The following is a 26290-nucleotide window of genomic DNA, read 5'->3' on the forward strand; positions in this document are numbered from 1 at the left end:
GACTGCAGAAATATAACCACTCAAATTCATAGAGCTATGGATGCAAGGACTGACCATCCATGATATCAAGATTATAGTTTTAAACATTGGAGTAAAATAAGCTTATATTTTGGATTCTGATAAGGTATGACAACTGAACTAAAAGCTCATGGAGGCGTTTAGAAGAGATGTTCATGAATGAATGGGTACACGTTCATTTAGAAGTGATGTTCTTCATGAATTAATGGGTATATGTTCATTTAGAAGTGATGTTCTTCATGAATTAATGGGTATATGTACATTTAGAAGTGATGTTCTTCATGAATTAATGGGTATATGTTCATTTAGAAGTGATGTTCTTCATGAATTAATGGGTACATGTTCATTTAGAAGTGATGTTCTTCATGAATTAATGGGTACATGTTCATTTAGAAGTGATGTTCTTCATGAATTAATGGGTATATGTTCATTTAGAAGTGATGTTCTTCATGAATTAATGGGTATATGTTCATTTAGAAGTGATGTTCTTCATGAATTAATGGGTACATGTTCATTTAGAAGTGATGTTCTTCATGAATTAATGGGTACATGTACATTTAGAAGTGATGTTCTTCATGAATTAATGGGTATATGTACATTTAGAAGTGATGTTCTTCATGAATTAATGGGTACATGTTCATTTAGAAGTGATGTTCTTCATGAATTAATGGGTACATGTTCATTTAGAAGTGATGTTCTTCATGAATTAATGGGTATATGTTCATTTAGAAGTCCAAAAATGTAGTAACTGCCAAAAGCCCTTTTAAACAACACACTACTTTGATCAGGGAAAGGGGATGCCTACATTTACATTTACATTTAAGTCATTTAGCAGACGCTTTATCCAGATTACAAATTGGTGCATACACCTTATGACAACCAGTGGAACAGCCACTTGCATCTAAATCTTGTTGGGGGAGAAGGGGGGGGGTGAGAAGGATTACTTACCCTTACTTACCCATCCTAGAATTCCTTGAAGAGGTGGGGTTTCAGGTGTCTCCGGAAGGTGGTGATTGACTTTGGCGTCGTGAGGGAGTTTGTTCCACCATTGGGGGCCAGAGCAGCGAACAGTTTTGACTGGGCTGAGCGGGAACTGTACTTCCTCAGTGGTAGGGAGGCGAGCAGGCCAGAGGTGGATGAACGCAGTGCCCTTGTTTGGGTGTAGGGCCTGATCAGAGCCTGGAGGTACTGAGGTGCTCACAGCTCCGTGGCGAGCACCATGGTCTTGTAGCGGATGCGATTCAACTGGAAGCCAGTGGAGAGAGCGGAGGAGCGGGGTGACGTGAGAGAACTTTGAACACCAGACGGGCTGCGGTTCTGGATGAGTTGTAGGGGTTTAATGGCACAGGCAGGGAGCCCAGCCAACAGCGAGTTGCAGTAATCAAGACGGGAGATGACAAGTGCCTGGATTAGGACCTGCGCCGCTTCCTGTGTGAGGCAGGGTTACTCTGCGGATGTTGTAGAGCATGAACCTACAGGAACGGGACACCGCCTGATGTTAGTTGAGAACGTCATGTTGTCCAGGATCACGCCAAGGTTCTTAGAGGAGGACACAATGGAGTTGTCAACCGTGATGGCGAGATCATGGAAGTTAGGAAGAGGAGCTCCGTCTTGCTGAGGTTCAGCTTGAGGTGGTGATCCGTCATTTATGTCTGCCAGACATGCAGAGATGTGGTCATCAGAAGGGGAAAGGAGAAGATTAATTGTGTGTCATAGAATGATAAGAGACCATGTGAGGTTATGACAGAGCCAAGTGACTTGGTGTATAGCGAGAATAAGAGAGGGCCTAGAACAGAGCCCTGGGGACACCAGTGGTGAGAGCGTGGTGAGGAGACAGATTCTCGCCACGCCACCTGGTAAAGCGACCTGTCAGGTAGGACGCAATCTGCGTGGGCATGCGCCGAGATGCCCAACTAGAAGGATCTGATGGTTCACAGTATCGAAGGCATGATAGGTCTAGAAGGATGAGAGCAGAGGAGAGAGAGTTAAGCAGTGCGGAGCGCCTCCGTGATACAGAGAAGAGCAGTCTCAGTTGAATGACTAGTCTTGAAACCTGACAAAAGGTCATTCTGAGAGAGATAGCGGTAGAAATCTGGACGGCACGCTCAAGAGTTTTGGAGAGAAAAGAGAGAAGGGATACTGGTCTGTAGTTGTTGACATCGGAGGGATCGAGTGTAAGAAGGGGTGCAACTCTCGCTCTCTTGAAGACGGGAGGGACGTAGCCAGCGGTCAGGGATGAGTTGATGAGCGAGGTGAGGTAAGGGAGAAGGTCTCCGGAAATGGTCTGGAGAAGAGAGGAGGGGATAGGGTCAAACGGGCAGGTTGTTGGGCGGCATTTTCATCTGGAACATAGGGCAGTGTTCAGAACCAGCGGTGTCTTTGACTTAGCAAACGAGGATCGGATGTCATCGAAAAATGGTTGACAGAGAGGGAGGAGGGAGGGGGGGGATTCAGGAGGGAGGAGAAGGTGGCAAAGAGCTTCCTAGGGTTAGAGGCAGATGCTTGGAATTTAGAATGGTAGAAAGTGGCTTTAGCAGCAGAGACAGAGGAGGAAAATGTAGAAGGAGGGAGTGAAAGGATGCCAGGTCCGCACGAAATTTTCCTCCATTTCCGCTCGGCTGCCCGGAGCCCTGTTCTGTGAGCTCGCAATGAGTCGTCGAGCCACGGAGCGGGAGGGGAGGACCGAGCCGGCCTGGAGGATAGGGGACATAGGGAGTCAAAGGATGCAGTAAGGGAGGAGAGGAGGGTTGAGGAGGCAGAATCAGGAGATAGGTTGGAGAAAGTTTGAGCAGAGGGAAGAGAAGATAGGATGGAAGAGGAGAGAGTTTGGGACGGCGCGATACCATCCGAGTAGGGGCAGTGTGGGAAGTGTTGGATGAGAGCGAGAGGGAAAAGGATACAAGGTAGTGGTCGGAGACTTGGAGGGGAGTTGCAATGAGGTTAGTGGAAGAACAGCATCTAGTAAAGATGAGGTCAAGCGTATTGCCTGCCTTGTGAGTAGGGGGAGGGTGAGAGGGTGAGGTCAAAAGAGGAGAGGAGTGGAAAGAAGGAGGCAGAGAGGAATGAGTCAAAGGTAGACGTGGGGAGGTTAAAGTCGCCCAGAACTGTGAGAGGTGAGCCGTCCTCAGGAAAGGAGCTTATCAAGGCATCAAGCTCATTGATGAACTCTCCGAGGAACCTGGAGGGCGATAAATGATAAGGATGTTAAGCTTGAAAGGGCTGGTAACTGTGACAGCATGGAATTCAAAGGAGGCAATAGACAGATGGGTAAGGGGAGAAAGAGAGAAAGACCACTTGGGAGAGATGAGGATCCCGGTGCCACCACCCCGCTGACCAGAAGCTCTCGGGGTGTGCGAAACACGTGGGCGGACGAGGAGAGAGCAGTAGGAGTAGCAATGTTATCTGTGGTGATCCATGTTTCCGTCAGTGCCAAGAAGTCAAGGGACTGGAGGGAGGCATAGGCTGAGATGAACTCTGCCTTGTTGGCCACAGATTGGCAGTTCCAGAGGCTACCAGAGACCTGGAACTCCACGTGGGTCGTGTGGGACCACCAGGTTAGGGTGGTCGCGGCCACGCGGTGTGGAGCGTTTGTATGGTCTGTGCAGAGAGGAGAGAACAGGGATAGACAGACACATAGTTGACAGGCTACAGAAAAGGCTACGCTAATGCAAGGAAATTGGAATGACAAGCGGACTACACGTCTCGAATGTTCAGAAAGTTAAGCTTACGTAGCAAGAATCTTATTGACTAAAATGATTAAAATGATACAGTACTGCTGAAGTAGGCTAGCTGGCAGTGGCTGCGTTGTTGACACTACACTAGTGTAGTCAGTTAGTCAGCTAGTCAGTTAAACAATATATTCAACAAATATGTCTTCCGCATTTAACCCATCTGAATCAGAGAGGTGTGGGGGGGCTGCCTTAAATCAACGACTTCAGCGTCCGGGGAACAGTGGGTTAACTGTCTTGCTCAGGGGCAGAAAGACAGATTTTTACCTTGTCAGCTCGGGGATTGGATCCAGCAACATTCCGGGTTACTGGCCCAACGCTCTAACCACTGCCTGCCGCCATCCTGCTGCACCCAATGTGAATGATTGGATTTACAGTGTCGTGTTAAGGTTGTCCTGAGCCTTTTCACCATGTGTGTAAAGAAATAATTTGACCCTTGACCGTATTCTAATCTAAACCCAGAACATCAGCCAGTCTGTTTGTGCGATCATGCCGACTATAATTCTTTGTCATGTGTCTTGACAACAGCAATGGAATTGTCAAAAGCACAAAAATCTGAGATCAGGCTAGAAGAAATCAGCTCAACAAAGAAACCAAACCAACAGATACACATTTTAAACATTTATTCTCATCTGTCCAAAAAAGAACATGGATGACAACAGCAACCGTCTGTAAAACTAAATCCTGCCCCGTCTTTCAATCTAAACACACCAACAAATACATTTCAAAATAGGTTTTGCACGTTTGGGAGGAGTCGATAACAGACGAACCAATCAGCTCAGACTTCCTAGGAATCTAGCTATGACGGACAGGGAGTGCGTCCAGTAGTAATACCAGGTAGGGGGTGTGTCATATCAATAACACTAAGTTCACGGTCCTCTACCCACTGAAACATCGTCAAAATATCCCAACGCAGACCGACAGATTCAAAAGGCACAACAAAAAAAAGTCTACTTACACAGAAGAGAAACTATATATGAAAACAGATGTATCAGAAGTATATTAGCGAGTCTCAGTTCTGAATGGAGGGGGGGCGGTAAGTATGAATGAATCTGATTGGCTGTTTGTGGAAGGGGTAGAGTGGGATTGGCTGGACAAGGGAGAGAGAGGGCTGTATTAATTGGTCCAGAGGGAGGTCAAAGGGTCATTGAGGGTAAAGGTCACTCTATGACGACCACGTCAGCATCCTCGTCTTTCTTCTCTACCGCCACACCCTCATCCTCTCCTCCCACTCCTTCATCCTCCTCTTCCTCTCCCAGCTCTCCTTCCACTCCCTCATCCTCCTCTCCAAACTCATCTCCTACTTCAAACCCTTCCTCCTCTTCCTCTCCTACCTGCTCCAGCTCTCCCTCAGCCTCCCCCTCACCCTGCGTGTCCCCCTCACCCTGCGTGTCCCCCTCACCCTGCGTGTCCCCCTCACCCTGCGTGTCCCCCTCTCCTCCCGCTGGCTTCTCTAATTGCGCCTCTTCCTCCCCTCCATCTGCTACCGCCACTCCCCCCTCCTCCTCCATCTTCTCCTCCTCTACCCCATCAGCCCCGGTGGCCTCCTGCGTTGTCTCTGGCCCCGCCTCTTCCTTGGTGGTCTCCGCCAGGCTCTCATTGGTCAGCTCAGCCTCTGACACCTCCATATTCATCGAGTCCTCTGGGTCTTGGTCGTCCTGGTTACCGAGGAAGGGGTTCTCACCCTGCAGAGAGGAGAGAGGAACGGCAGGGTCAGAGAGAGATTGTGAGTGAGTGAATGAGTGCGTTGAGGCACAGAGAGTCAGTGTTTCTAAGGTGGGGGGGTTCTGTGTGAGATAGGCGTTTGTGTACCTTGAGGTAACTCTCCAGCTTCTTTCCGATGATTTTGTGATTGAGGATGCTGCGAGCCACTGACAGACTGGCCCTCTTAGACTGCTCCATCATACCCTGGGGTCACGCAGGAGGCAAAGGTCACACAGGAGTCAGTGGGGGAAAGGTCAGGGAGGGCAGAGCAATTCTTTTAAATAAAAAAGTACTTGTTCCTCCAAATCTTCTGTATTCAACCAAGCAGGGTTTATATTGTATAGTGACCTGGTCTCATCCTGCCCTACAGTCAATATACACTGAGCTGTGTAGTGACCTGGTCTCATCCTGCCCTACAGTCAATATACACTGAGCTGTGTAGTGACCTGGTCTCATCCTGCCCTACAGTCAATATACACTGAGCTGTGTAGTGACCTGGTCTCATCCTGCCCTACAGTCAATATACACTGAGCTGTGTAGTGACCTGGTCTCATCCTGCCCTACAGTCAATATACACTGAGCTGTGTAGTGACCTGGTCTCATCCTGCCCTACAGTCAATATACACTGAGCTGTGTAGTGACCTGGTCTCATCCTGCCCTACAGTCAATATACACTGAGCTGTGTAGTGACCTGGTCTCATCCTGCCCTACAGTCAATATACACTGAGCTGTGTAGTGACCTGGTCTCATCCTGCCCTACAGTCAATATACACTGAGCTGTGTAGTGACCTGGTCTCATCCTGCCCTACAGTCAATATACACTGAGCTGTGTAGTGACCTGGTATCAGTCACTATACACTGAGCTGTGTAGTGACCTGGTCTCATCCTGTCCTACAGTCAATATACACTGAGCTGTGTAGTGACCTGGTCTCAGCCCTCAGTCAATATACACTGAGCTGTGTAGTGACCTGGTCTCATCACAGTCAATATACACTGAGCTGTGTAGTGACCTGGTCTCATCCTGCCCTACAGTCAATATACACTGAGCTGTGTAGTGACCTGGTCTCATCCTGCCCTACAGTCAATATACACTGAGCTGTGTAGTGACCTGGTATCAGTCACTATACACTGAGCTGTGTAGTGACCTGGTATCAGTCACTATACACTGAGCTGTGTAGTGACCTGGTATCAGTCACTATACACTGAGCTGTGTCGTGTACTGACCTGGTATCAGTCACTATACACTGAGCTGTGTCGTGTAGTGACCTGGTATCAGTCACTATACACTGAGCTGTGTCGTGTAGTGACCTGGTATCAGTCACTATACACTGAGCTGTGTCGTGTACTGACCTGGTATCAGTCACTATACACTGAGCTGTGTCGTGTAGTGACCTGGTATCAGTCACTATACACTGAGCTGTGTCGTGTACTGACCTGGTATCAGTCACTATACACTGAGCTGTGTCGTGTACTGACCTGGTATCAGTCACTATACACTGAGCTGTGTCGTGTACTGCCCTGGTATCAGTCACTATACACTGAGCTGTGTCGTGTACTGACCTGGTATCAGTCACTATACACTGAGCTGTGTCGTGTACTGCCCTGGTATCAGTCACTATACACTGAGCTGTGTCGTGTACTGACCTGGTATCAGTCACTATACACTGAGCTGTGTCGTGTACTGACCTGGTATCAGTCACTATACACTGAGCTGTGTGGTGTACTGACCTGGTATCAGTCACTATACACTGAGCTGTGTGGTGTACTGACCTTGCGGTTGAAGTTGTGGTCGGGGGACTTGAGGTGTTTCTGTATGACGTAGAACTGCATGGGGATGAAGAGGTCACAGGCTGCACAGTGGGCTGCCTCCACCTTCTTCATGAAGTGTTCCATACCCAACTCTGTTACGGAGGAGAAACAGGGAAGAAAAACACAGAGAAAACCTTTACAAATCCACCCTGTTCCACAGAAGAGTAGTACGTACGCAACACACACACAGTGCGCACGCAACACACACACAGTGCGTACGCAACACACACACACAGTGCGTACGCAACACACACACACACACACAGTGCGTACGCAACGCACACACACACAGTGCGCACACACACAGTGCACACACAGTGCGCACACACACACACAGTGCGCACGCAACGCACACACACACAGTGCGTACGCAACGCACACACACACACAGTGCGCACGCAACGCACACACACACACACAGTGCGCACGCAACGCACACACACACACAGTGCGCACGCAACACACACACACACAGTGCGTACGCAACGCACACACACACACACAGTGCGTACGCAACGCACACACACACACACAGTGCGTACGCAACGCACACACACACACACAGTGCGCACGCAACGCACACACACACACACACAGTGCGCACGCACACACACACACACACACACACAGTGCGCACGCAACGCACACACACACACACAGTGCGCACGCAACGCACACACACACACACAGTGCGCACGCAACGCACACACACAGTGCGCACGCAACGCACACACACAGTGCGCACGCAACGCACACACACAGTGCGCACGCAACGCACACACACAGTGCGCACGCAACGCACACACACAGTGCGCACGCAACGCACACACACAGTGCGCACGCAACGCACACACACAGTGCGCACGCAACGCACACACACAGTGCGCACGCAACGCACACACACAGTGCGCACGCAACGCACACACACAGTGCGCACGCAACGCACACACACAGTGCGCACGCAACGCACGCACACACAGTGCGCACGCACACACACACAGTGCGCACGCAACGCACACACAGTGCGCACGCAACACACACACACAGTGCGCACGCAACACACACACACAGTGCGCACGCAACACACACACACAGTGCGCACGCAACACACACACAGTGCGCACGCAACACACACACAGTGCGCACACACAACACATACACACACAGTACGTACACACACAGTACGTACACACAACACACACACACAGACAGTACGTACACAACACACACACAGTACGTACACAACACACACACACACACAGTACGTACACAACACACACACAGTACGTACACAACACACACACACACACACACAGTACGTACGCAACGCACGCACACACACAGTACGTACGCAACGCACGCACACACAGTACGTACGCAACGCACACACACACACAGTGCGTACGCAACGCACACACACACAGTACGTACGCAACACACACACAGTACGTACGCAACACACACACAGTACGTACGCAACACACACACATAGTACGTACACAACACACGCACACACAGTACGTACACAACACACACACACACACAGTACGTACACACAACCACACACACAGTACGTACACAACACACACACACACACACACACACAGTACGTACACAACACACACACACACAGTACGTACACAACACACACACACACAGTACGTACACAACACACACATACACAGTACGTACACAACACACACACACACACAGTACGTACACAACACACACACACACACAGTACGTACACAACACACAGTACGTACACAACACACACACACACACAGTACGTACACAACACACACACACACAGTACGTACACAACATGGTTTCCGCCAGGAAAACGTAGCGCCGGATATTTGACAGGCAGCGTTTTCATCTACCGAACATTTAAAGAAATGTACCAGACCCATATGCATTGGTTGCATTACCTGATTAGGTCGTCCGCCCACGGTTCAGTAATAAATAATAATAATTACATTTAGATGGTAATTACCTCGTAACCGAACATGTAACTCAGATGCAATGTGAAGATGATACAATACACAGGCGGGGTGTCCATAAGGCTCGGGGGAGGCTCCCCCTAAAGTACATTTTAATTGCCAAATATGATATATCCTAATTAGCTTAGAAATTAGCCTTTTATTGATCCGTTTTGTGAGCAGAGTAGGCGATCATGTAAATGTCCAATTAAAAAAGGTTCTGCTAATGTCTCCAGTCTCTCCGCTAATGTCTCCAGTCTCTCCGCTAATGTCTCCAGTCTCTCCGCTAATGTCTCCAGTCTCTCCGCTAATGTCTCCAGTCTCTCCGCTAATGTCTCCAGTCTCTCCGCTAATGTCTCCAGTCTCTCCGCTAATGTCTCCAGTCTCTCCGCTAATGTCTCCAGTCTCTCCGCTAATGTCTCCAGTCTCTCCGCTAATGTCTCCAGTCTCTCCGCTAATGTCTCCAGTCTCTCCGCTAATGTCTCCAGTCTCTCCGCTAATGTCTCCAGTCTCTCCGCTAATGTCTCCAGTCTCTCCGCTAATGTCTCCAGTCTCTCCGCTAATGTCTCCAGTCTCTCCGCTAATGTCTCCAGTCTCTCCGCTAATGTCTCCAGTCTCTCCGCTAATGTCTCCAGTCTCTCTGCTAATGTCTCCAGTCTCTCCGCTAATGTCTCCAGTCTCTCCGCTAATGTCTCTAAAGTCTGGTAGAATTGCATGAAATGTGTTTATGAAAAAAAGGCCAACATTTTCCTGTGCAAAGAAAAGAGAAAACAAATGTAATATAATCGCCTGTGTCTACTCTAAGGCCGACTACTATTAGGCTAAATTATGTCTATCCAATCACCACGAGGAATAGTAAGCTCTATAAAACACTAGTCTGCAAATGCGACAATACATGGAATGTTGTGTTATTTAAAAAAAAAAGGTGAACATTTTCTTCTCCAAACTTTAAACCTGAAAGTTGATTTGAAAACCAATGGAACAGGAGAAAAGGGCTACTGGTTTCAATGGCAATAGGAAGTCATATCAGATAACTAACTGCCTGTTACGTTTGGTTGGATTCTGGCTACTTGGAAGCGAGGTAAGACATGCCTCCATATGTAGTAAAACACATTTCACAGAATGAAGTACACGTTTTCAGAAGATTCATACGGCCTCCAGCTCATTACAAAGCAGGTTGTTGTTGCGATTTTTGCGCAATAACTGGTCTTATCAAACAGACATGTTTTACTCCAGCAGCAACAAACAGCCGTCTGATCTTCAAATCAGCAGCAACAAACAGCCGTCTGATCTTCAAATCAGCAGCAACAAACAGCCGTCTGATCTTCAAATCAGCAGCAACAAACAGCCGTCTGATCTTCAAATCAGCAGCAACAAACAGCCGTCTGATCTTCAAATCAGCAGCAACAAACAGCCGTCTGATCTTCAAATCAGCAGCAACAAACAGCCGTCTGATCTTCAAATCAGCAGCAACAAACAGCCGTCTGATCTTTAAATCAGCAGCAACAAACAGCCGTCTGATCTTTAAATCAGCAGCAACAAACAGCCGTCTGATCTTAAAATCAGCAGCAACAAACAGCCGTCTGATCTTCAAATCAGCAGCAACAAACAGCCGTCTGATCTTAAAATCAGCAGCAACAAACAGCCGGCTGATCTTAACCACCAGTTTATTCACTGGTATTTTCATTGGTGGGAAAGTTCAAATGCATTATGTCCCAATAGCCTGCTATTAGCGACAAACGGAAACCCTGGCAGACACCACAAACACACTGCTGTCCTTACGTCTGGTGAGGTCCTGTTCCTTGTAGACTTGACAGATGGCAGCACAGTGGTTCTCCATCTGACTGGTCCTCTGCTCTGTCTTCTTATACTTGTTGTTCAGGTACTCCTGGTGTGGACACACACAGTAAGAGGGGGGCCGCTCAAAACACACGGGAATCTTACAGAAGATTGAGTGAATGTCCCCATCTGCATGTGTGCACCTTTGAGAGTGTGTCTGCCTGCATGTGTCCACCTTTGAGTGTGTGTCTGCCTGTGTGTGTCCACCTTTGAGTGTGTGTGTGTGTCTACCTGTAAGAAGTCTGTGGTGGGTTTGGACAGCTGACTGGACAGGAACTTGAAGTGATCTTTGTGGAACTTGCTCTCCAGGTGGGCTGCCATGTCCTCGTGGTAGAACGAACGGAACTTACACACCGAGCACGCAAACGTCACCCTGTCGACCACACAGAACAACCGTCAGACCACAAGCCTGCCGGCCCAATCAGAGGAAGGTATGTTGGACGGTGTGGTGAGTGAAACTACAGCTAAGTGGTTAGTGTTGAGTAATGCATTATCCCCCCAGCCATTCACAGAGACAGAGCAAAGACTACAGGAGGTCATTCTGCCCTCAGAGAATATTTAGGAAAAGAATGAGAGGAGAGAGGGAGGGGGGGGCGGGAGGAGAGAGGAGATTCTGCCCTCACTGAGAACATACAGGGGGGAGAGAGGAGTAGACAGGTCATTCTGCCCTCACTGAGAACATACAGGGGGGAGAGAGGAGTAGACAGGTCATTCTGCCCTCACTGAGAACATACAGGGGGGAGAGAGGAGGAGCCCTCACTGAGAACATACAGGGGGAGAGAGGAGTAGACAGGTCATTCTGCCCTCACAGGTCATTCTGCCCTCACATGAGAACATACAGAGCCATTCTGCCCTCACTGAGAACATACAGGGGGGAGAGAGGAGTAGACAGGTCATTCTGCCCTCACTGAGAACATACAGGGGGGAGAGAGGAGTAGACAGGTCATTCTGCCCTCACTGAGAACATACAGGGGGGAGAGAGGAGTAGACAGGTCATTCTGCCCTCACTGAGAACATACAGAGCCCTCAGAGAGTTTTCACCACTTGACTCGTTCCACATTGTGTTTCAGCCTGAATTTAAAACAGATGACATGTACTATTGTCACTGGCCTGCTGCACACAATGCCCCATAATGTCATAGTAGAATGATGTCTCATGACATTTTTACAAATGTATTTAAAATGAAAGCTGAACTGTCTTGGTTCAATAAGTATCCAACCCCTTTGTTATTCAAGCCTAAATAAGTTCAGGAGTAAAAATGTGCTTAACAAGTCACATAATAAGTTGCATGGACTCCGTGTGTAATAATATTGTTGCACAGTAAATGATTTTGAATGACGACCTTGTCTCTGTTCCCCACATGTACAATTATCTGTAAGGTCACTCAATCGCACAGTAAATTTAAACCACAAAGACCAGGGAGGTTTTCCAATGCCTCAAAGGACCCCGATCGGTCGATTTTAAAAAAAGAAAAAAAAGCATATGCTGAATATCCCTTTGAACAGGGTGAAGTTATTACACTTTGGAAGGTGTATCAATACATCCAGTCACTACTAAGATACAGGCGTCCTTCCTAACTCAGTTGCTGGAGAGGAAGGAAACCGCTCAGGGATTTAACCATGAGGACAATGGTGACTTTTACAGTCACAGAACTTAAGAGGAAACTGAGTATGGATCAACAAGCGTTACTCCATAATATTAACCTAACTGAAAAAGTGAAAAGGAAGCCTGAACAGAATTAAAATATTCAAAAAATATGCATCCTGTTTGCAACAAGGCACTAAAGTAATACTACAAAAAATGTGGCAAAGCATTTCACTTTTTGTCCTGAATACAATGTTGTTTGGGACATATGCAACACATTATGGAGTACCACCCTCCATATTGTCAAGCACAGTGGTGGCTGCATCATGTTATGGGTATGCTTGTATTAAGGACTGGGGAATTTTTCTGGATAAAAAGAAACGGAATGGAGATAATCACAGGCAAAAATCCTCAAGGGAAACCTGGTTCAGTCTGCTTCCAACAGACTGGGAGAGGAAATCACCTTTCAGCAGGACAACAACCAAAAACACAAGGCCAAATATACACTGGAGTTGCTTACCAAGACGACTGTGAATGTTCCTGAGTCACAGTTTTGACATAAATCTGCTTTCAAATCTATGACAAGACCTGAAAATGGTTGTCTAGCAATGATCAACAAGCAAGTTGACAAAAGGTTATTCTAACATGTAATGGACAAAAAAAAAAAAAACATTTTAATCCCACTTTGTAACAGAATGTGGAAAAAGTCAATGGGTATGAATCCTCTCTGAAGGCACTGTATTTAGGAAAAGAAGACTCCGTATAATAACTCTGACCTCTGAGAAACAGAAGAGAGGAGAAGATATGTAAAGGAGAGACAGAAAAGGAAGAAAATTAGACGAAGAGAAATTAAGAGATGTATTTTGTAATAACTGACCTCTGGGTTTGACTTTTGGGTGTTAGTGTGACCCCTGACCTTTCCAGGAAGCCGCCCCTCTTCCTCCTGTTTTTGGGGACCTTGTCCTGGGGAGGAGTCTGTTTCCCTGTCTGGAGCTTCTTCTTCATCTGAGAGATCTCCTCCTGCATCGACACCACTGGGGAGAGAGGAGAGGTTACAGTTGGAGAGGAAGACTGATGGAGAGATGGGGGGAAAGAGAGGGGGAGAGAGGGGGAAAAGAAAGGAGGGGGAGACGGGGGGAAAAGAAAGGAGGGGGAGACGGGGGGAAAAGAAAGGAGGGGGAGACGGGGGGAAAAGAAAGGAGGGGGAGACGGGGGAAAAGAAAGGAGGGGAGACGGGGGGAGAAAGGAGGGGGAGACGGGGGGAAAAGAAAGGAGGGGGAGACGGGGGAAAAGGGAGGGGGAGACGGGGAAAGAAAGGAGGGGGAAAAAGGGAGGGAAAGGAGACTGGGAAAGAGGAGGGAAAGGGAGGGGAAAGGGAGGGAAAGGGAGAAAAGAGGAGGGAAAGGGAGGGGAAAGAGGAGGGAAAGGGAGGGATGTTTTTGTGTTGGAGGAAGGTGACAGGGAAGCGGGCAAGGGAGGGAAGCAAGGAGAGGGGCAGTCTATTGAAAATGACATCTAGAGTTGTGAAACGTCACCCAGCTTGAATAAAAGAAGAGGAGCAGGAAAGAGAGACTGTCGGTAGGTTTGCATTGACCCAGGTTCATTTGACAAAAGCAATAAGGCAAAAATAAATCTAAATACAGAAACGGCAGCGAAACGAGAAATGTTCTCCGCTCAACAATCTCTCTGTCGTCCAACTTTCATTATAGCGGAAAATAAAAATTGTACTTGTGGAAAAGTTTCAAGGTATGAGGGGCATGTGATGTCATCACGTAACAAACTATTAGCTAGACTCCACATTTAATTCTAAACACTTGTTGAATCAAGCTTACTTTAGGGTAGCCTAGTGGTTAGAGTGTTGGACGAGTAACCTGAAGGTTGCGAGTTCAAACCCCCGAGCTGACAAGGTACAAATCTGTCGTTCTGCCCCTGAACAGGCAGTTAACCCACTGTTCCTAGGCCGTCATTGAAAATAAGAATTTGTTAACTGACTTGCCTGGTTAAATAAAGGTAAAATAAAAAAATAAAAATAAAACAATTTTCACTGCATCAAGGATAGCGTACACAGACGTTTCCACTTTTGCAGCCTTCTTCAGTGTCGGTAAAAAAAAGACATCTTCAAAACAGCATTTGTAGGGAACAACCAATGAGCAGCAAGTGCTTCTAATCAGGGTTGCCACTCATCTGCCAATCAGGGACGAGGCATCTCTGGTCTTCCTGTTTCACCATCCAATTATTCCAGATCTACAGGAGTGCAAGTTTCACCATGGCGACACTTTGGCATATGAGAATTATTAGAATATGGCTCATAAGTCAATTATTGCATTCTGTCCATGCTGGCTTTCACAGGCTACCTGAGACATGAAACGGATAGGTAGCCTGTCTGCCCTCCCACCTGAGACATGATAGACAGGTGGCCTGTCTGCCCTCCCACCTGAGACATGATAGACAGGTGGCCTGTCTGCCCTCCCACCTGAGACATGATAGACAGGTGGCCTGTCTGCCCTCCCACCTGAGACATGATAGACAGGTGGCCTGTCTGCCCTCCCACCTGAGACATGATAGACAGGTGGCCTGTCTGCCCTCCCACCTGAGACATGATAGACAGGTGGCCTGTCTGCCCTCCCACCTGAGACATGATAGACAGGTGGCCTGTCTGCCCTCCCTCCCACCTGAAACATGATAGACAGGTGGCCTGTCTCCCTCCCACCTGAGACATGATAGACAGGTGGCCTCTCTTAAGGAATCCCACCTGAGACATGATAGACAGGTGGCCTGTCTGCCCTCCCACCTGAGACATGATAGACAGGTGGCCTGTCTGCCCTCCCACCTGAGACATGATAGACAGGTGGCCTGTCTGCCCTCCCACCTGAGACATGATAGACAGGTGGCCTGTCCCACCTGTTAAATGATAGATTATCCCCATGATAGACTCCACTGACAGGTGGCCTGTCTGCCCTCCCACCTGAGACATGATAGACAGGTGGCCTGTCTGCCCTCCCACCTGAGACATGATAGACAGGTGGCCTGTCTGCCCTCCCACCTGAAACATGATAGACAGGTGGCCTGTCTGCCCCCCCACCTGAGACATGAAACAGACAGGCTACCTGTCTGCCCCCCCACCTGAGACATGAAACAGACAGGTGGGAGGGCAGACTAAATAGATCATGGACACACCTCCAAGACACTAGATGGGAATGTGTTGTTTGTTTCTATGACAACACAGTTCAATGGAAACGCACCGTAGCAGGCTATTGTCCCATCTCATTACAATGTTTTCTAAATGTCCACTAATTATCATTACTTTAAAATCACTGGGCAAGTTCATGGAGACAATTGATAGTTGTTTTGTGAGGAGAACAGGGGCCAGTTGATGATGAGAGGAGGAGAACAGGGGCCAGTTGATGAAGGGAGGAGGAAGAGGAAGAGAACGGGGGTCAGTTGATGAAGAGAGGAGGAGAACAGGGGCCAGTTGATGAAGGGAGGAGGAAGAGAACAGGGGCCAGTTGATGAAGAGAGGATAGTAGGAGGTCTAATAACAGAGGAGGAGATGAATCCATCTTACCTTTCTCTCCATCAGCTGGGGCTTTGGTTGTCTGGAGAGGAGAGAAACTAAATGAGTACTGACACACACACACACACACACACACACACACACACACACACACACACACACACACACGGTCACACACAGATGTGTTAAGTCACAGCAGCTCCTCACCTCATTTTCTTCACCGTTGTTCTCTGCTGGTTCTGTCAGAGAGACAGAAAGACAGTCCGGTCAGACAGTCCGGTCAGACAGTGCATAGAGGTAGTTACTGTGTGTGGACATTGTCTTCTGTTCTGTGTGTGTGTGTGGTACCTTCAGCGGTCTCTCCACCTGCGCTCTCTGTCTTGTTCATCTTGGACTCTGGTTCATCTGCTGCAGTCAGAGTCTGTTTTCTCTTCTTCTGACCGTCACGCTGACCACCACCAGGCTGCTGCTGCTGCTGGGGGACATCATCATCACATTGGTGACGTGGCCAGTGACACTGCTTCTTCAAAGTCAAGTATCTTCAAAACGTGATTGCTGACATGCAAAACATTTTGGGACTTTCAGTGGACTAATAAAACTAACTTGGATCCCTTCACCATTACTATAATAGACTTTCCAATAGATTCTCAAAAGGAACATTCCAATAGATTCTCAAAAGGAACATTCCAATAGATTCTCAAAAGGAACATTCCAATAGATTCTCAAAAGGAACTTTCCAATAGATTCTCAAAAGGAACTTTCCAATAGACTCTCAAAAGGAACTTTCCAATAGATTCTCAAAAGGAACATTCCAATAGATTCTCAAAAGGAACTTTCCAATAGATTCTCAAAAGGAACTTTCCAATAGATTCTCAAAAGGAACTTTCCAATAGATTCTCAAAAGGAACATTCCAATAGATTCTCAAAAGGAACATTCCAATAGATTCTCAAAAGGAACATTCCAATAGATTCTCAAAAGGAACATTCCAATAGATTCTCAAAAGGAACTTTCCAATAGATTCTCAAAAGGAACTTTCCAATAGATTCTCAAAAGGAACATTCCAAGAGATTCTCAAAAGGAACATTCCAAGAGATTCTCAAAAGGAACATTCCAATAGATTCTCAAAAGGAACGTTCAGTGGACTCCCTGACATATCTCCACTATTACCATAAGGCCTCCATCAGGGGCAGAACCAGACAAAATAAAAACAGAAGATTAAAACCCAGAGTTAAAACCCAGAGAAAGGACATTATAATGGAGTTTGGTCCAGATCTCTGCTGGGTGGTGTTGGTAGAGGCCACTATTTCTTGGAGCAGGGCAGTTTCCTTTCAATGGGAGGGGGACAGTTCGGTTCAATCAAAGAGGCATTTGTGGCTATATTGAATAGGGACTGGGGACGATAGTATGATGACCAAACTATGAGTTTGGGGGGGTAGTTGTCATGTCAATTATATCCACGCCTCCCCAGTCCCTTAGCACTGTAGGCAGGGTAGGGGAGCGTTTAGGGGGTACGGGGGTTGATGAACAGGGGTGGGGGGGTTGGTAGGTCATCATGCCCTGCTGTGGGGCTGGCAGACTGGCGGGCAGTACGGTAGGGTACTTACTCGGTTGAGGGGCCTCTTGCGCCCGCGCTGGTGGCCTCCCTGGGGGCCCCCTCCAAAGTGGCGCCCGGGGAAGTCCTGGTGCCCAGGGACCCGGCCCTGTTGAGCGGACTGGTGGAAGGCCCCGGTCTGGTGGGGCATGCGGTGACCCAGGAGGGATGGGAGCTTGCCCCTACCCCCAGGGGAGTGACCGCCACCTCCCCGGCCTCCTCCTCTTCCACCCATCCTACCACCACCTCCACCCATGGGAGTGGGGTCGGATCTGCGGCCTCCAAACCCTCCGCGGCCTCCCCCCCTTCTCGGGGAGCGCTGGCCTGCTCCGGCCCAGCTTCCCCCTCCTTGGCCACTGGAGAAGGAGTCTCTCATGTTCTGCCGCTGCATCTTAGCAGCTCCGTAGGAGGAGGAGCTGTCAAAGCCTGAGCCTAGACCACCACCTCCTCCGAAGCCTGAAGCTCTTTGGGTCATGTCCCCTCGGCCATCGCCGTAACCATAGCTAGCGGATCTGTAGAGATCCCGGGAGGGGAGGGAGGGGCCCCGCGAGTCGAAGGACTCGTATTGGTCAAACCTGCGAAAAGGGGGAGGGAGGGAGTGGTAGAACGAGCAGAGAGTGAGGGAGGGAATCTCTCTTCCCCTCCTTTTACTCCTCTCTCTATGACATGTTTCCCCCCAAGATGATGAGCCACATTAGTGATGTCATAATGATGCAGAATGTTTCTGCCAATCCCAACGCTGCTGAGTCTTGATGTAGGCATTCATGGCAGGAAGGATTTTCTGTCAACATTTGGTTTACACACATTTGAGCATTCCCCATTTCCCATCCACCCCACCCTTCTCTCTGAGGTCAAAGGGGGGGTTGGTTGGTACCCCAGTGGTGGGGGAGGGGGGGGTTTACTCCCTTTCTAGTCAAGATGAGGTCTCATCGTGTGGGGTGGAGGTGGGGACAGAGCTGGAGCTGTACAGAATATCAGGGTTGGTCATGGGTCACAGAGATACAGACAAGAGCAGCCTTATAGAAACAGGACTGTTCCATGTGGCAAATTGCATGTGGGGGTGATTAGACTGTACCACAATACAGAGGGGGCGGGGGGCACATTTAGTTGGTGTTCGTTGTGCATTTACAGGGTGGGGCCTCAGCCAAAATATAACCTTGGTTGTTGTCACCGGCATTCGTTCTCTCTCTCCTCCCCCCTTGAGCAACCTCCCGCTCAGACACAGAGAGTCAGGATGAGGTGGACATGTTGGTGTATTTGTCTGTTCTGAGTCAGATCAGACAGGGGAGTGCATTTGGGGGATCTGTGGGTGCTGCACTTCTACCGCCATGACACGGGGGGGGCAGTATACTATAACGACCTGCTGCTGACTTCCGTGTCTGGGAACTGTGACTGTGGTGGTGAGGGATCTACCTGGGTATATGAATGGGAATCCATAAGCATGACAGTATAATGAAGACAAACCAACTACACCCAGGACAACATACTGGGTGGGAGGAGCCAGGGTGAGGCTCATATCTCTAGTGCTGGGTGGGAGGAGCCAGGTAGAGGCTCATATCTCTAGTTCTGGGTGGGAGGAGCCAGGTAGAGGCTCATATCTCTAGTTCTTGGTGGGAGGAGCCAGGTAGAGGCTCATCTGGATAGTTCATATCGTTACTTCAACGACAGTTAAAACCCCCTAACTACAGCTAGCTACCTTCTAGGTTTAGACTAAACCTACTTGTGTTACCCAAACTAACGGACTGGAATCAGAGAAATAGACTACTTAACATGTTATGTTTCAGCAAATTGAAGCAATACGTATCCTTGAGGTCTGAAAATCCCCATGGGGGGGAAAGAAAATGGTTCCCAATTGTACAAAACCAACCTTATGAGTTTACCCTTTACATCAAAACGTTTCCCCAACCGAAATACATTGGATATTTACCCTGTAACCCTTACCGTTACATCCTAGTCGTGTCCAGCGGGAGGGGCTAGCTAAGGAGGGCGGGGACAGGAAATATGTGGGTGGTATGTAGTGATTAAAGGGAGAGGCTGTGGCAGCAGCATTGTGAGGTGATTAAAGCAGGGAGAGAGAGGCTGTGGCAGCAGTATTGTGAGGTGATTAAAGCAGGGAGAGAGGCTGTGGCAGCAGCATGGTGAGGTGATTTAAGCAGGGAGAGAGAGGCTGTGGCAGCAGCATGGTGAGGTGATTTAAGCAGGGAGAGAGAGAGAGAGAGAGGCTGTGGCAGCAGCATTGAGAGGTGATTAAAGTAGGGAGAGAGGCTGTGGCAGCAGCATGGTGAGGTGATTAAAGCAGGGAGAGAGAGAGAGAGAGGCTGTGGCAGCAGCATTGAGAGGTGATTAAAGTAGGGAGAGAGAGGCTGTGGCAGCAGCATTGAGAGGTGATTAAAGCAGGGAGAGAGAGAGAGAGGCTGTGGCAGCAGCATTGAGAGGTGATTAAAGTAGGGAGAGAGAGAGAGAGAGGCTGTGGCAGCAGCATTGAGAGGTGATTAAAGTAGGGAGAGAGAGAGAGAGAGGCTGTGGCAGCAGCATTGAGAGGTGATTAAAGCAGGGAGAGAGAGAGAGAGGCTGTGGCAGCAGCATTGAGAGGTGATTAAAGCAGGGAGAGAGAGAGAGAGGCTGTGGCAGCAGCATTGAGAGGTGATTAAAGCAGGGAGAGAGAGGCTGTGGCAGCAGCATTGAGAGGTGATTAAAGTAGGGAGAGAGAGGCTGCTAAATGACTTAAATGTAAATGTGATTTAAGCAGGGAGAGAGGCTGTGGCAGCAGCATGGTGAGGTGATTAAAGTAGGGAGAGAGAGGCTGTGGCAGCAGCATTGTGAGGTGATTAAAGCAGGGAGAGAGAGGCTGTGGCAGCAGCATTGAGAGGTGATTAAAGTAGGGAGAGAGAGGCTGTGGCAGCAGCATTGAGAGGTGATTAAAGCAGGGAGAGAGAGAGGCTGTGGCAGCAGCATTGAGAGGTTATTAAAGTAGGGAGAGAGAGGCTGTGGCAGCAGCATTGAGAGGTGATTAAAGCAGGGAGAGAGAGGCTGTGGCAGCAGCATTGAGAGGTGATTAAAGTAGGGAGAGAAAGAGGCTGTGGCAGCAGCATTGTGAGGTGATTCACTTCTCTGGGATAGGTGGCAGTATTCTCATGTCTGGATGAAAAGCGTGTCCAAAGTAAACTGCCTGCTTCTCAGGCCCAGAAGCTAAGATATGCATATTATTAGTAGATATGGATAGAAAACACTCAGAAACTTCAAAAACTGTTTGAATCATGTATGCGAGTACAACAACTTGTTTGGCAGGTGAAACCCAGAGGACAAACCATTCAGATGGTTTTTTTTGAGGTCACTCTCTTTTCAATGGGTTTTCATTGGTAATCCAGGTATCTAAAGGGACTTTCTTGCAGTTCCTATCGCTTCCACTGGATGTCAACAGTCTTTAGAAATTGGTTGAGGTTTTTCTTTTGAGAAATGAAGAAGAAGCACCGTTCAGAACGAGGCCAGAGAGAGGTGTACTCTTTGTTAGAGGCTCCACTTTGTTTTCCTCCGGTATCGAACACAGTTAATCCCGTCTTAAATTTTACCTAAAGTTGTTTTAGGAAAGTAGTTTGAAATGTTTGGACAAAGCTTACAGGTAACTTATGAGACACTTTGTAGTCATGCTGCGCGAGTTGGAACCAGTGTTTTTCTGGATCAAACGCGCCTAATAAATGGACATTTTGGATATATATCGACGGAATTATTCTAACAAAAGGACCATTTGTGATGTTTATGGGACATATTGGAGTGCCAACAGAAGAAGCTCGTCAAAGGTACGGCATGAATTATATCTTTATTTCTGCATTTTGTGTCGCGCCTGTAGGGTTGATGATCGTCTGTATGTTTGCTGGGCTGCTGTCCTCAGATAACAGCATAGTTTGCGTTCGCCGTAAAGCCTTTCTGAAATCTGACACGCTGGCTGAATTCACAACAAGTGTAGCTTTAATTTGGTGTATTACATGTGTGATTTCATGAGTTACATTTTTATAGTCATTTATTTGAATTTGGCGCTCTGCATTGTCACTGGGTGTTGGCCAGGTGGGACGCTGGTGTCCCACATATCCCAGAGAGGTTAAAGCAGGAAGAGCGAGGGTGTGGCAGCAGCATTGGGAGGTGATTCAAGCAGGAAGAGCGAGGGTGTGGCAGCAGCATTGTGAGGTGATTCAAGCAGGAAGAGCGAGGGTGTGGCAGCATTGGGAGGTGATTGAGGTGTTTAGAGAAAGGAGGATTGATATGGAAAACAGCTAGCTGCAGATGTGTGGAAAACACTGGAGAGGCGCAGGTTAGATGATTGAGTGAGTGTATGTATGTATAGTGTTGGAAAGGCAGACTACACAACTGTGTCAAGGTGCGTGATTGATCTTGAGTGCAAAGACGTGCGTGTGCGGCGAGTTGAAACCAGGGGAGAGTTAAGGTGTTAGCTTGCTTCAGTTCGGCTGGTGCAAGCTATAATAGTCGGAGAACTGAACGAGTGTGGTTGCATACTGCCTTAAAAGACAGTCGCTTGAAAAATGAGAAACGCGGCAATAGTCTGTCCATTTTGAGGCGCCGTAGCCAGTATACACTCCCTCAAAATAGTCAAGAGTTAATCTAATAACTCGTGGAACATCAAATGTTTACTTTTTTTTGCAGAGGAGATCATAGTCAATTTTACACGTAACTAAGATGTCTTGTGCAGTATTTCTCAATGAAAGACTTTGCTTGAAAACCAATCATCATCTCTCATTGAATGACAAAGACGTTCCTGAAGAATCGATACTGTTTGACAGAACAACCCAGGGTGAAATGTACCGACGACCACAAAAATGTCACAATGTCGTCATGATATATCCACAAGCTGTTCCGGACACTTTGGGCTGAGAAGCATGCGGACACCTTTACCAGCCAGGGAAAAATAAAGTGTGTGCATGTCAGCGAGAGATCTGTGTGTGTTACCTGTCGCTGCGCCCCCCACCCTTCATGCCTCCCTCCAGCTGGGTCAGCATGTCAAGGCGTTGGTTGATCTTAGCGATGACAGCGTCTGCACTGGTCCCCGTCGACAACAGAGAGCTCCCAGAGAGACCCCTCTTGTGCCCCCCTCCGTAGCCCCCCATCCCTGACATGGAGTCCTTGTAGCCCCCTCCATATGAGTCATAGTTGTCTGAGCCTCGGGGGAGAGCAGAGATGATTTTAAGGTGAGGATCACACAGTTTACAGGCAGGGGTATAGAGGTGTAGCTAGCTAGCTACCTGAATCAAAAATTAGCCAAATCATAGGCTACCTCATTTAAATTCCAATAATTTCGATATGGGCGCCTTTGGCTAAGTGCATTTTGTAAATATGATAAGTCAACACAATCAATTATGTTTAAAGCACAGGAGGCTGCTGAGGGGAGGACGGCACACAATGTCCAGGAACAGAGCGAAAGGAATGGCATCACACCTGGAAACGATGTGTTAGAAAAGTTAAACTAATTCCACTCCAGCCATTACCGTGAGCCTGTCCTCCCCAAGCAAGGTGCCAGCTAACATTCTGTGGTGTGTTAAAGTGTTACTGTTTATTCAACTAAAACCGCTGGCACATATTATTGGGCAATTCAGATATGTAATGTTCTAGACTGGTGTTAACAGGTTCAGTAGGTTCTCTCTCTCTCTTACCTCGGCTCCCCGATCCTCCTCCCCAGCTCGAGTATCCTCCTAACAGATTAAAGAGAGGTTTCAAATTAAAGGGTTATCAACAAGCACTCCATGACGGGTTGTATAACGCAATGTGGCATATCAGAATAACGTACACACGCGTAGTATAGCTAGCTAATGAATTCACACGGGTGAACGTTTGACAACAAAGAAACTAGTTAGCCCGCTAACTTACCTGTTAGCTAACCAACTAACTTCGCTAACTAACGTTAGTTAACCAGTCGGCAACCTTGCTATACCGTTAACGGTGGCAATCATAGCTAGTTAGTACGTTAACGTTAGTTACATACACGTGAAGGGCTGTGGGGAACGTATTCCCTGGAGGGGGGAATGTAGAAAAACGGCATATGGCGGCCATTTTCTTAACGCTATTGTGAGTTCAAGTCGTGGCAGACGGACTCCATTTTAATGAGATTACACACCAAGACTGTGGCGTTATCTTTCTATATCAACCACAGCTAGCTACGTATTACATGCATTGCCGGTTATGTAAAATGACAATGTATAAATGTACAAAATAACGTTACTATTTTAGCTTGCTAGCCATCTTGAATGGCTAGCTAACGTCAGCCTGTAAGTAATTAGCTAGCTAGCTGACGTTAGTAATATAACATCGTGAACATGAATAACCAAGTGAAAATATAAACCCATTTGAATATTTTTGATACATACCTGAACTGTAGCCACGGCCTTCCATAATTTGATGATATGTTATTGTTGTTTACGGATTTTAAAAAATATATATATAAAGCTAGCTACTGTAGCCGTTAGCAAACCAGGAGCAACGGACACAGCAGTGGGCGAATATGTTTAGCTGGGGTCACCAAACACACCTCCTCGTTTCTCCCATTGGGTCATCCGAAAGCAGGACGCCACTCCCCATACGACTATTGGCTGATCAGAAAACTCTACACTGTAATTGGTTATCCAGTCTGTCAGTTAACAAAAGCGAGTGACGGTATAACAATTTTTCTAATCAGTTACTGGGAATAATCATAATTTTTCTTTAACATTTTATAGATTTCCCTAATGAGAAAATATTACAAATTAGTAGTATGCGACAAGCCTGGACAGCAGTGAATGAAACAGTCAGAGAGCACACAACATGTACATAAAAATAAATACGTTTTTTTTTTTTTTTCTTGCATCCAAGGCACAATATACATATAAAATAGAACTGGCTACAGGTAACTATCCTTCATTATTTTAACAACCATAGTCTATATGCCTTTAAAAAAAAGTTTTATTATAAACTGGATGTTTGGATCATGGATCCTAATTGGAGGAGCGGTGTTCCAGCGCCTATGCCTGCTAACAGTTTCATATGAAGTATCGCTGTGCCATCATATGACTTTCATGATGTTCAAGTTGCTGTCCGAATCATCTCTTGTACTTTTCTCAACTCGCACATATATTCCCTCTTGCTTCTAGCCTAGCATTAAGTTTATACAATGACATTGTTGAATACTACTTTCTGATTGGCTTTTGAAGGGCATTGTAGCGCGTGCTTTATTTAAGCAATAAGAGGAGGTGTGGTGTATGGCCAATAAACCACGACTAATGGTTGTATGTAGGAACGCGAAGTGCATGGACACAGCTCTTAGCCGTGGTATATTGGCAATATATCACAAACCCCAGAGGAGCCTTATTGCTATTATAAACTGGTTGCCAACGTAATTAGAGCAGTAAAAATATGTTTTATCATACCCATCATATACTGTCTGATATACCATGGCTTTCAGCCAATCAGAATTCAGAACACACCTTCCACGTCGTTCATTATTTTCCACAGAATGCATAGCCCCTCAGTTGCAGAGGGAGGTGTTTAGTCCCAGGGTCCTTAGCTTAGTGATGAGCTTTGAGGGCACTATGGTGTTGAACGCTGAGCTGTAGTCAATGAATAGAATTCTCACATAGTTGTTCCTTTTGTCCAGGTGGGAAAGGACAGTGTGGAGTGCAATAGAAATGGCATCATCTGTGAATCTGTTGGGGCGTTATGCAAATTGGAGTGGGCCTAGGGTTTCTTGGATAATGGTGTTGATGTGAGCCATGTCCAGCCTTTCAAAGCACTTCATGGCTACAGACATGGGTGCTACTGGTCGCTAGTCATTTAGGCAGGTTAACTTAGTGTTCTTGGGCACAGGGACTATGGTGGTCAGCTTGAAACATGTTGGTATTACAGACTCAAGACAGGGAGAGGTTGAAAATGGCAGAGAAGACACTTGTCAGTTGGTCAGTGCATGCTCGGAGTACACGTCCTGGTAATCCCTCTGGCCCTGCGGCCTTGGGAATGTTGACCTGTTTAAAGGTCTTACTCACATCGGCTACGGAGAGCGTGATCACACAGTCGTCCGGAACCGGCTGATGCTCTTTTCAAAAATTGTCAAAAACATTTTTAAATAATTAGAGAAAAAAATAATACAGCAATATATATTCATAGTAACAAATAACGCAATGTTACTTCTATCATTTTGATCAGACGCACAGATACACACATACTTGTACTACAATTTCAGCATCTTATGTTTTCTTTACTTTGTGTTTTCTCATTTTGGACATAATCACTAAAATATTACATGACCAAATCAAATTTTATTGGTGAACATACACGTGTTTAGCAGATGTTATTGCGAGTGTAGCGAAATGCTTGTGAAAAATAGTTATTCCCAGTTGTATGTAATAACACATAACATTTTCTTGGCTAACATTGTAAAAAAAAAAATACTGCAAAGTTTCCTAAGAACTAGAAGTGAGGTGGCCCTCTATGTTGGCACCATCTTTAGACAGCAGACAGCAGACAGCAGTACATAAATAAATCAAA

General features: G+C 47.2%; 1 protein-coding gene and 2 long non-coding RNA genes across 20 annotated transcripts; 1 reads left to right on the forward strand and 2 right to left on the reverse strand.

Moving 5' to 3' along the window:
* Positions 1 to 4354: 4354 nt before the first annotated feature.
* On the reverse strand, positions 4355 to 24305 carry akap8l (A kinase (PRKA) anchor protein 8-like). 4 transcript variants are annotated; one of them, XM_052528542.1, is made up of 13 exons: positions 24142 to 24305; positions 23431 to 23469; positions 22730 to 22940; positions 17784 to 18345; positions 16527 to 16653; positions 16386 to 16417; positions 16230 to 16260; positions 13581 to 13698; positions 11312 to 11453; positions 11024 to 11129; positions 7221 to 7351; positions 5559 to 5654; positions 4355 to 5431 (listed from the first exon to the last, which is right to left on the reverse strand). In XM_052528542.1, the coding sequence occupies exons 1-13, from the start codon at positions 24164 to 24166 to the stop codon at positions 4907 to 4909; spliced, it is 2145 nt and encodes a 714-aa protein (XP_052384502.1). In that variant the 5' UTR covers positions 24167 to 24305; the 3' UTR covers positions 4355 to 4906. The 4 variants fall into 4 exon arrangements, with proteins under 4 accessions (XP_052384502.1, XP_052384501.1, XP_052384500.1 ...); XM_052528541.1 differs by having other exon boundaries at positions 13542 to 13698; positions 22730 to 22934; positions 24142 to 24304; XM_052528540.1 differs by having other exon boundaries at positions 13542 to 13698; positions 16527 to 16650; positions 24142 to 24304.
* LOC127932576 (uncharacterized) lies at positions 5661 to 7207 on the reverse strand. Of its 3 annotated transcripts, none has more exons than XR_008146004.1 (4): positions 7011 to 7207; positions 6759 to 6968; positions 6461 to 6595; positions 5661 to 6288 (listed from the first exon to the last, which is right to left on the reverse strand). It is a non-coding gene; the product is annotated as an uncharacterized LOC127932576 (long non-coding RNA). The 3 variants fall into 3 exon arrangements; XR_008146005.1 differs by having other exon boundaries at positions 5662 to 6288; positions 6759 to 6926; positions 7095 to 7206; XR_008146006.1 differs by having other exon boundaries at positions 5664 to 6288; positions 6759 to 6842.
* LOC127932577 (uncharacterized) lies at positions 19682 to 21017 on the forward strand. Of its 13 annotated transcripts, XR_008146012.1 has the most exons (6): positions 19682 to 19913; positions 20110 to 20214; positions 20272 to 20413; positions 20550 to 20731; positions 20777 to 20821; positions 20869 to 21017. It is a non-coding gene; the product is annotated as an uncharacterized LOC127932577 (long non-coding RNA). The 13 variants fall into 13 exon arrangements; XR_008146015.1 differs by lacking the exon at positions 20869 to 21017 and having other exon boundaries at positions 20550 to 20639; positions 20685 to 20852; XR_008146010.1 differs by lacking the exon at positions 20869 to 21017 and having other exon boundaries at positions 20550 to 20639; positions 20777 to 20844.
* Positions 24306 to 26290: the final 1985 nt, after the last annotated feature.

The sequence above is a fragment of the Oncorhynchus keta genome, chromosome 10 (genome assembly GCF_023373465.1).
Source record: "Oncorhynchus keta strain PuntledgeMale-10-30-2019 chromosome 10, Oket_V2, whole genome shotgun sequence".
Lineage (NCBI taxonomy): Eukaryota > Metazoa > Chordata > Actinopteri > Salmoniformes > Salmonidae > Oncorhynchus > Oncorhynchus keta.

Coding starts and splice junctions, on each gene's coding strand:
- akap8l (XM_052528539.1), bottom strand. CDS start 24,166: ATGGAAGGCCGTGGCTACAGTTCAG. Junction 11,130..11,311: donor CCACCACAGACTTCTTACAG/GTAGACACACAC, acceptor TGTCCACACCAG/GAGTACCTGAACAACAAGTA. Junction 5,655..7,220: donor ACCACAACTTCAACCGCAAG/GTCAGTACACCA, acceptor GCGTGACCCCAG/GGTATGATGGAGCAGTCTAA.